Source organism: Colobus angolensis, unplaced genomic scaffold (genome assembly GCF_000951035.1).
Source record: "Colobus angolensis palliatus isolate OR3802 unplaced genomic scaffold, Cang.pa_1.0 Scaffold198, whole genome shotgun sequence".
NCBI classification, from domain to species: Eukaryota; Metazoa; Chordata; class Mammalia; order Primates; family Cercopithecidae; genus Colobus; species Colobus angolensis.
Window position 1 is genome coordinate 2,127,774 of NW_012115132.1, and position 10,584 is coordinate 2,138,357.

The following is a 10,584-nucleotide window of genomic DNA, read 5'->3' on the forward strand; positions in this document are numbered from 1 at the left end:
GGAGGAAGGCCAAAAGCTAGGCCTCTTGGCCCGTTAGCTAAGTTGTGGCTGCAAAGGAAAAGTTCTTAAAGGAAATTAAAAGTACTGTTCCAATGAATACACAAATGATAAGAAAATGGAACAGCCTTATTGCTGATGTGGAGAAGGTTTTAGAGATCTGGATAGAAGATCAAACCAGCCACACCATCCCTTAAGGCCAAGCCTAATCCAGAGCAAGGCCCTAACTCTCTTCAGTTCTGTGAATGCTGACAGGTGAAGAAGTTTTTGAAGCTAGGAGAGGCTGGTTCTTGAGGTTTAAGAAAAGAAATTTTGTCCATAACATGAAAGTGCAAGGTGAAGCAACAAGTGCTGATATAGAAGCTGCAGCAAGTTACCCAGAAGATTTAGCTAAGGTTTTTGATGAAGGTTGCTACACTAAGCAACAGGTTTTCAATGTAGATGAAACAACCTTCTACTAGAAGAAGATGCTATCTGGAACTTTCCCAGCTGAAAAGAAGTCAGTGCCTGGCTTCAAAGGACAGGTTGACTCTTTTATTAGGGGCTAATGCAGCTGGGGACTTTAAGTTAAAGAAATGCTTATTTACCATTCCAAAAAATCCTGCAGCCCTTAACAATTATGCTAAATCTATTCTGCCTGTTGTCTGTAAATGAAGCAACAAAGCCTGGATGACAACAGGTGTTTACAGTATAGCTTACTGAATTGAATATTTTAAGCCCACTGTTGAGATTTCTGGTCAGAACAAGAGTCCTTTTAATATGGTACTGCTTATTGACAAGACACCTGATTACCCAAGAGCTCTGATGGAGATGCACTAGGAGATTAATACTGTTCTTATGTGTGCTAACGTAACATCTATTCTGCAGCCTGTGGATTAAGGAGTAATTTCTACTTTCAAGTCTTATTATTTAAGAAATGCGTTTCATAAGGCTATAGCTGCCACAGATAGTGATTCCTCTGAGGGGTCTAGACAAAGTCAGTTGAAACCCTGAAAAGGATTCACCATTCTGGATGCCATTAAGGACACTGATGATTTAGGGAGGAGATCAAAACATCAACATGAACAAGAGTTTGGAAGAAGTTGATTCCAAACCTCATGGATGACTTTGAGGGATTTAGAGAAGGAGGTAACTGCAGTTGTGGTAGAAATAGCAATGAAACTAGAATTAGAAGTGGAGCCTAAAGGGAAGACTGAATTGCTGCAATCTTATGATACAACTTTAATGGATGGAGGGGTTGCTGCTTATGGATGAGCAAAGAAAGTGGTTTCTTGAGATGGGATCTACTGGTGAAGATGCTCTGAACATTTTTGGAATGTCAGTGTTCATTGTCAACAATGTTTACTTCACAGAAATAAATTATTAAAATATATTGAGAAGTCTTTTCACTTTCAGAACTCTATGCTTTGTAGTTGTTACCTTAAATAGTTGTTAAAGCCATAGTTATGTTACATCCTTCATAGTTGGTAGAGAGATGGATGAAGATGGAGAAGGAATGACCTCTGTCAAGTTAGGAGTCTATAGCCTTAATGTTTCTTTAATGGTTTTTCCCATTTTATTTTTCCTTGAATTATTCTGTAGAGTATTTGGAACTCGTCTTTTTATTTTTATTTTTTAATTTTTTTGAGACAGAGTCTCATTCTGTTGCCCAGGTTGGAGTGGAGTGGTGCAGTCTCAGCTCACTGCAACCTCTGCCTCCTGGGCTCCAGCGATTCTCGTGCCTCAGCCTCCCGAGTAGCTGGGATTACAGGCATGCACCACCATGCCTGGCTAATTTTTGTATTTTTAGTAGAGACAGAGTTTTGTCATATTGGCCAGGCTGGACTCGAACTCCTGGCCTCAGGTGACCCACCACCTCGGCCTCCCAAAGTGGTGGGATTACAGGCGTGAGCCACCATGCCCAGCTCAAACTTGTCTTTTAACTAGATGAAAAAATTATTAAGCTATGGGAATGTCACTGATTTCACCTTGTGGCTACACCTAATGGCAGGATGGCAGACATAAAGGTGTACAACGAGGATGTGGCTCATGATGTTTGTGTATTTCATCTTGTATTCTTGCCCTTCCCATTCCATATCTTTTTTCTGTCTTTCATTTCTTTTGTATTTTTTTAACTAATTTCAGCAAGGAAATGTAATATGTGTATATATACACATATAAGTTGCTTTTATGGGATACAATTTTAAAACCAGTTGAGAACAACATTTTCACATTTCCGTAAGACTTCATCGTATTGTTTTCATCAAATGGGAAATAAGGTTAGATAACTATGGAACAAATATTTATGTAGTAGTCTCTCCTGACATAGTGAATATAACAGTGAGTCTGCTGAAAATTCTCTGCTTCATTAAGCTTACATTATGATGCACTAATGGGTGGAGGTAGGTGCTATTACATTGTGAGGAATTGAGTTCCATCCTGATTTGTTTTCGACATCTTAATTTTTGTCAAATTATAAAGCTTGTTGAATCCATTCAATTTTTTGCCAGATTGATAGAGAATATTTATTCAATTCTTCACATATTCTTTACATTTATATCAAAATAGTATAGTGGCTTTGGCATTCCAAAATTAACAAAGAATGTGATAGTCATAATAATAGTTATGTAACTTGGTGAGTAGAATATATATTCTATTGTATTCATAGTTTAATGGTTTTTAACATGGTGAGTAGAACAAACCATTACTTGGCTAAAGAGTGTTTTTAGGAATTATATAAGAAGATAAAATGCTTACAAACAATTCATATCAAATGATATTTAAGAAAATGCTCAGAGGCCGGGTGTGGTGGCTCATGCCTGTAATCTGAGGCACTTTGGGAGGCCAAAGTGAATGAATCACTAGAGGTTAGGAGTTTGAGACCAGCCTGACCAACATGGTGAAACACCATCTCTACTAAAAATACAAAAATTAGCTGGTTGTGATGATGGGTGCCTGTAATCTCAGCTACTCGGGAGGCTGAGGGACGAGAATGTTTGAACCTGGGAGGTGGAGGTTGCAGTGAGTTGAGATGGTGCCACTAAACTCTGGCCTGGGTAACAGAGTGAGACTTCATCTCAAAAAAAAAAAAAAAAAAAAAAAGGAAAAAGAAAATGCTTGTTAAGATATATGGCTTATTATCTTATTATTAAAAGTTGGCTCTTTTTTTTCCCCAGGAGAAACCTCAATTATTTTTCCAATGCATATGCAGCTGCAGTTAGTGCGGTGGACCCTGATGCAGGAAATGGAGAACTTTGCATTAAAGTTCCATCAGAGCTGTGGAAACATGTTGATGGTAAAGCACCAAGAATATATTGACTATATACTAAAATCATGTTAGATTCAAAGACTAGAGACTTTTACATGAAGACTAATGATGCTGGCCAGGCACGGTGCCTCATACCCATAATCCCAGCACTTTGGAAGGCCAAGGCAGTTGGATCACCTAAGATTAGGAGTTCAAGACCAGCCTGGCCAACATGGCAAAACCCCATCTCTACTAAAAATACAGAAATTAGCCAGGCATGGTGGTGGGCACCTGTAATCCCAGCTACTCAGGAGGCTGAGGCAGGAAAATTGCTTGAACCCAGGAGGTGGAGGTTGCAGTGAGCTGAGATCACACCCCTGCGCTCCAGCCTGTGCAACAGAGTGAGACTCTGTCTAATAAAAAAAAAAAAAAAAAAAAAAAACCAATGATGTCAATATTGTAAATTAACCAGTTGAAATATACAGAATGAGTTGGAAGCTCTTTTTCTTATTAAAGATCACTGGCTAACAGGATAATGTCAGTTCAGGGCTATGAAAAAAGCAATTTATTTCACCGTTTTTTAAAGCAAAAAAACTTTTTTTTTTTTTTTTGAGATGGAGTTTTGCTCTCCTCGCCCAGGGTGGAGTGCAATGGCGCAATCTTGGCTCACTGCAACCTCCGCCTCCCAAGTTCAAGCGATTCTCCTGCTGCAGTCACCGAGTAACTGGGATTACAGGTTCCCGCCACCATGCCTGGCTAATTTTTGTATTTTTAGTGGAGACGGGGTTTTACCATGTTGGCCAGACTGGTCTCGAACTCCTCACCTCAGGTGATCTGCCTGCCTTGGCCTCCCAAAGTGCTGGGATTACAGGCGTGAGCCACTGCACCTGGCTGTGAAAAATATTTTTAAAAAATCATGTAGATAGAACCGCTTGTCAAGATTTGAGAACCTGTACAATATCAAATTAGTTTAGAATTATAGCATTTTGTAGCAGGAAAGATCCTGAAAAATCTGGTTCAATTCCTTCTTTTTACTGAAGAGTAAGCTGAAGTCTAATGAGAGTGAGTAACCTGCTGAACTTCACTTAGCAAATTATTGGTGGAGTTAAAGCTAAAACACAGGGTTTCTGATACTCAGTCTGCAGACTTCTTAAACCTTCTTTGTGTCTTGTATAAAGTTTTAGCCACTGTAATATTGTACATTAGCTTCTGCCTTGCTTATTTAGCCTTATAAAAATCAAGATAAGGAAGTAAAAGACTTCTTGTTTTGTTTATTGCTTTCTGTTGTGGGTGCTGGGGTCAGAGTAGGGTTTGTGGAGGAACTTACCCTAATTTAGGGGACAGACGTGGAAGTCGTCATTTCCTTTTTAGTGTTTGGAGATAGTGCGTATGATTGTAATGCTTGGAGGGAAATTAGAATCTTACGAAAGCAGTGCAGTTTACAGTGAAGAAATCAAGCGTAACAAAATACACAATAATAATGCAAATTCTCGAGTAGTGTTCCCTACTCTACCTCTCATCCTTGTACTCCCCAAAGTCACCTAGGGTTAATTTTGCGGGAGAATGTAATAGGAGAAAGAACTTGAAAAGTAAGTGTGTTAGTCCATTTTCATGCTGCTGATAAAAGACATACCTCAGACTAGGAAGAAAAAGAGGTTTAATGAACTTACAGTTCCACGTGGCTAGGGAGACCTCACAATCTTGGCTGAAGGCAAGTAGGAGCAAGTCATGTCTTCTGCAGATGGTGGCCAGCAAAAAAAAAAGAGAGAGAGCTTATGCAGGGAAACTCCCATTTTGAAAACCATCAGATCTTTTGACTCTTATTCACTATCATGAGAACAGCACGGGGAAGACTTATCCCTGTGATTCAATTACCTCCTACCGGGTCCCTCCCATACCATGTGGGAGTTATGGGAGCTACAAGATGAGATTTGGGTGGGAACACAGAGCCAAACTGTATCAGTAAGTTTGGGATTGGATTTGGAAGGTGTAAGTGTGCAGTGTGGGAGTTTTGGACTTTTTAGGCATTGTACATTGTCAGAAATGTTGAGAGGAGGATATGGCATAACCAAAGGTATATTTTGGGAAAATAATACAAGCAATAGTTATAATTGATTGGAGGTAGAAATACCAATAGTAGCAGCCTGTTGAGTTAATATAGGCAGACGTGGTAAAAGTCTAAACTAGGGTAAGTAGTGTGGTTTTTCATATAAATCTCAGTCCTCAATTCCATTTCATGTTCAGCATTAAATCTTTGTCTTTTATAGACCACTGTACTTACTTATTTATGTATCAATGTGTGTATATGTTTATTTGTTACAGAGTTAAAGGTCCTGAAGATACACATTAATTTTTCTCTGGATCAGCCCAAAGGAGGTCTTCATTTTGTGGTACCCAGTGTAGAGGGAAGTATGGCAGAGAGAGGTGCTCATGTTTTCTCTTGTGGGTATCAAAATTCTACAAGGTAGATTATAGATTCTTAAATATTTCAATTAATTTTTAAATTGCATTTTTTATGTATAAGCAAGATGTACATTTAGTGTAAAACAAGAAATACTAGTTTTATTCCCTCCCAAATTCAGAGTTCTTTCAAATTACTTTGTTAGTCATTCCTCCTAAAAAAAATTATTTTTTTTTTGAGACAGTCTTGCTCTGTCACCCTTGTTGGGGTGCGCTGGGGTGCTATCTCTGCTCACTGCAACCTGTGCCTCCTAGGTTCAAGTGATTCTCATGCCTCAGCCTCCCAAGTAGCTGGTATTACAGGTATTCACCACGACACCTGCCTAATTTTTTTATATTTTTAGTAGAGATGGGATTTCACCATGTTGGCTAGGCTGGCCTTTAACTCCTGACCTCAAGTGATCCGCCCACCTTGGCATCCCAAAGTGCTGGGATTACAGGCATGAGCCACGGCGCCCAGCCCGCCTTCATCTTACATCTCCCTTATTCTCTCTCATTTTCATGTTTACTGTTCTAAAATAATCATCTGACTTGATTCCTTCTTTTTTAAAAACTTTATTTTGAAGTAAAACATACGTAGAGAAAATTGCACAGAATGTAAACTTCAATGAATTTTCACAAGTGAACAAGCCCACATAATTTACACTTAGACACAACGTTACAAGCATTACAGAGACCTCCTCTCACCTGCTTTCATTCTCTACTTCCCCACTCCACATTCTACTTCTCAACTCTGCTTATTTATTTATTTATTTTTTGAAACAGAGTCTCATTCTGTTGGCCAGGCTGGAGTGCAGTGGCATAATCTTGGCTCACTGCAACCCCCACTTCCTGGATTGCAGTGATTCTCCTGCCTAGCCTCCCAAGTAGCTGGGACTACAGGCATGTGCCACCATACCTGGCTAATTATTGTATTTTTAGTAGAGACAGGGTTTCCGCATGTCTTTTAGTAGAGACAGCCTGTCGCACAGGCTGGAGTGCAGTGGCGCAATCTCGGCTCATACAGCCTCCACCTTCCAGGTTCAAGTGATCCTTCTGCCTCAGCCTCTGGAGTAGCTGGGATTACAAGCAGATGTATCATTCCTGGCTGATTTTTGCATTTTTAGTAGAGACAGGTTTCACCATGTTGGCCAGGCTGGTTTCAAACTCCTGACCTCAGGTAATCCACCTGCCTCAGCCTCCCATAGTGCTGGGATTACAGGCATCAGCCACTGCGCCCAGCCTCTCCTCAGATTATTATAATAACTACTCTAAACCAGGGATAATGTCTTACACACTTTTATGCCTCAATACTAAGTACCTACCCTGTCACATAACACCTTACCTGAATTGATGAAAGCTGACTATAAATTTTATATCTGGCTTTACCAGCACTCAGTTTGAATTTATACAATGCGTTACATACTTCAAAAAAGCAGTTTTATAATTTAATCAAATAAATTCTGAATGTTCATTATATTTTATAAAACTTTTTACTATAAGCCTTTTTTAGTTTCTAGAAATGAATGCTGCATAAAAACTGACTAATGTGCATATACAAGTTAAAGTTATTTTTTAAAACATTGGAAACTAAGAATTGCTTAACTCTTTTTAGGGTTTGAACTGATGGTAACACATAATTTTTTTTTTAATGTTGCCAAATAGTATTTGGAAACAGATTTTATTTTATCAGATTTTTTTCAGGTTGTACAGTAAAAAGCTTCAGTAGCCAAATAGCTAAAGGTTTTGTTTGTTCATTTTCTAGAAATGCTAAAATAACTTGCATGTTGGGAAAGCAATGTAGAGGACACTTTGAATACATTTTCTATATTGTCAATCTTTTTTCTAGATTTTGGTTCCCTTGTGTTGATTCATACTCTGAATTGTGTACATGGAAATTAGAATTTACAGTAGATGCTGCAATGGTTGCTGTTTCTAATGGCGATTTGGTGGAGACAGTGTATACCCATGATATGAGGAAGAAAACTTTCCATTATATGCTTACCATTCCTACAGCAGCGTCAAATATCTCCTTGGCCATTGGACCATTTGAAATACTTGTAGATCCATACATGCATGAGGTAAGTCAGAGCTCTCCCCTCTTACTCTCCTCCTGGCCTTTTACTGCTTTTAAAACAATGGATATTGACTGGGTGCAGTGGCTCACGCCTGTAATCCCAGCACTTTGGGAGGCCAAGGCATGTGGATCACGAGGTCAGGAAATCGATCCTGGCCAACACAGCAAAACCCAGTCATTACTAAAAATACAAAAACTTAGCCAGGCGTGGTGGTGGGCACCTGTAGTCCTAGCTACTTGGGAGGCTGAGGCAGGAGAATGGCTTAAACTCGGGAGGCGGAGCTTGCATTGAGCTAAGATTGTGCCACTGCACTCCAGCCTGGGCAACAGCCTGAGACTCTGTCTCAAAATAAATAAATAAATAAATAAGTTTCCCTATCTGATATATATAATGATGTGAATTCTTGAATGAATTTCTTTTAAAATGTTGTATTTAAATCTCAGATTATTTTCCAACAGAGTCTTAGCATTTCAAAATAGCTTCAGTTATTTAGAGTATAGGTTGATTTCTGTAACTAATTCTGTTCATTACTAATGTCATCTTTTTGTTTATCATGTTTTTGAATGTTGTGGTCCCATCTCTGGAATGTACAATATTGTAAATTCAAAATTAAAGAGCAAGATTTATTCTCTCTTCAACCGATACAGAGGAAAATAGACAGTTAGAAACCCGGTTAGCATACTCAGGAAGACTTCTAGTTTCTTCCCAGCACATATCTTATCATAATTCATTTATCAATTGACAGGCCAAATAGCAGTTTTAGACCTCCCCAAGCATGAGACTTCTGCTGATTAGAAAATGATTTATTAGTTGTTACCTCTCTTCTTTAGTCTTCAACCTAGATTTTTTTTTTTAAAGAAATATATAAACATGTAATTTGACCATGTATATCTCAACAGCATTTCTTTTAGTCATGTGAATAAAAATTGAGGGCAGCAGGCTTTCGGTGAGCTCCTCAGTTTGCCTTTTATATTTTCTTTGCTGAAATTCACAGGATTTGTAAAATCACTCATGGAAAAGATTCAGGATATTTTGTGTTGATTTTGCTTATGTTGTCTTAACAATGACTCTTTTGAAAGGTTTATCCACTGATAAGATTGGCAGTGAGCTTTATTGTCTTTGGTAAATGATCAACTTTAAAATCAGTGTTTGATTAGTACCTATTTTGTATTTCAGAATAATTTTTTTCTACTCTGAGTTATTGAACAGGAACAGGGCAAATGATAGTCAAGAATTGTTTTTCCTGACTTAGTCTTTCTCTGTGTCAAATACATGAGTTGTGACCTGCATTATCAGTAAATTTGCTGTCTTGTAGGTTTGTCTAAAAATGAGTCCTTTTTCTGATTAATAGTATTTTTTATTTGCATACACAAATAAAATTATGATTAAATATCATGATTAATACAAAGGGAGTGTTAATCATGATACTGTTTTGGGCCCTGATCATTAATAATACATAGATACTTTTCTCCACTCTTATAGTAGCCTCTAATCTGTTCTTTTAAATGTTATTAGAAGAATAATTTTTATGATAAATTAAAAACTTCCCTTGCCTTTATAATTCTGCAGTAATTAGAACTCTTTAGCATGACTTTCAAGATCTTCTATAATTTGACCCTAGTAGATGTTATATTCAAAATAGTTTACTGAGACTTCTCTGATCATACCTTTTTTCTTCCCATCTTTGACTCTGGGATGTTCTCTTTTCCTATACCAAAAGTTCCCTATCAAACTTCTGTTGAACTCAAAAAGATTACAACAGCTTCACACTCCTGTGTGAAACCTTACATGGTTGCTCTAGTCAGTGATCTGTGTCATTGTTGATGGCACTCATTTGGCACAGTATCAGGGGAACCAGCCCCCAATATTTCAATGTAGGTTCTTTTCTATTTTCCCTAAGTGTCAGCTGGTCTGAGAAATAAAGAGAAAGAGTACAAAAGAGACAGATTTTACAGCTGGGCCTCCGGGGGTGACATCATCTATTGGTAGGTTCCATCATGCCCTTTGAGCTGCAAAACCAGGAAGTTTTTATTAGGGATTTCAAAAGGGGAAGGGGTTACAAACAGGGAGTAAGTCACAAAGATGACATGCTTCAAAGGGCAATAAAAGATCACAAGGGTAGAAGGATAGAGCAAGATCACAAGGCTAGGGTGAAATTAGAATTACTGAAATTAAAATTACTGACGAGGTTCCATGTCCTGTTGGGCACGCATTTTCATTTATAAACATCTTAACAGGAAACAGGGTTCACAAGCAGACAACTAGTCTGACTAGAATTTGCCAGGCTGGAATTTCCTAATCCTAGCAAGCCTGAGGGTACTGCAGGAGACTAGGGCATATTTCATCCGTTATTGTCAACCGCATAAGACAGACACTCCCAGAGTGGCCATTTAGAGGCCTCCTTTCCCCAGGTTATTCCTTACTGGGGAAAGAATTCAGCATTATTTCTCCTATTTGCTTTCTGCAAGAAGAGAAATATGACTTTGTTCTGCCCGGCTCTGCAGGCAGTCAGACCTTATGGTTATCTCCCTTGTTCCCTGGAAATCACTGTTACCCTGTTGCTTTTTAGGATGCCAAGATTTCATATCGTTCAAACACACATGTCTTACAAACAATTTGTGCAGATAATGCAATCATCACAGGGTCCTGAGGTGACATACATCCTCAGCTTATGAAGATGACAGGATTAAGAGATTAAAGACAGGCATAGGAAATTTAAGAGTATTGATTGAGGAAGTGATAAATGTCCATGAAATCTTCACAGTTTATGTTCAGAGATTGCAGTAAAGACAGGCATAAGAAATTATAAAAGTATTAATTTGGGGAACTAATAAATGTCCATGA

At 38.4% G+C, this 10,584-nt stretch overlaps 1 protein-coding gene across 2 annotated transcripts in view; it reads left to right on the forward strand.

The window, feature by feature from the left end:
- TAF2 (TAF2 RNA polymerase II, TATA box binding protein (TBP)-associated factor, 150kDa) overlaps positions 1-10,584 on the forward strand; it is a 109,249-nt gene that overhangs the window by 22,150 nt on the left and 76,515 nt on the right. For both annotated transcript variants that reach the window (XM_011941066.1, XM_011941067.1), the window contains exons 4-6: positions 3,153-3,271; positions 5,546-5,687; positions 7,512-7,743. In XM_011941066.1, the coding sequence (XP_011796456.1) occupies positions 3,153-3,271; positions 5,546-5,687; positions 7,512-7,743 (493 nt within the window). The remainder of the gene's footprint in view (positions 1-3,152; positions 3,272-5,545; positions 5,688-7,511; positions 7,744-10,584) is intronic.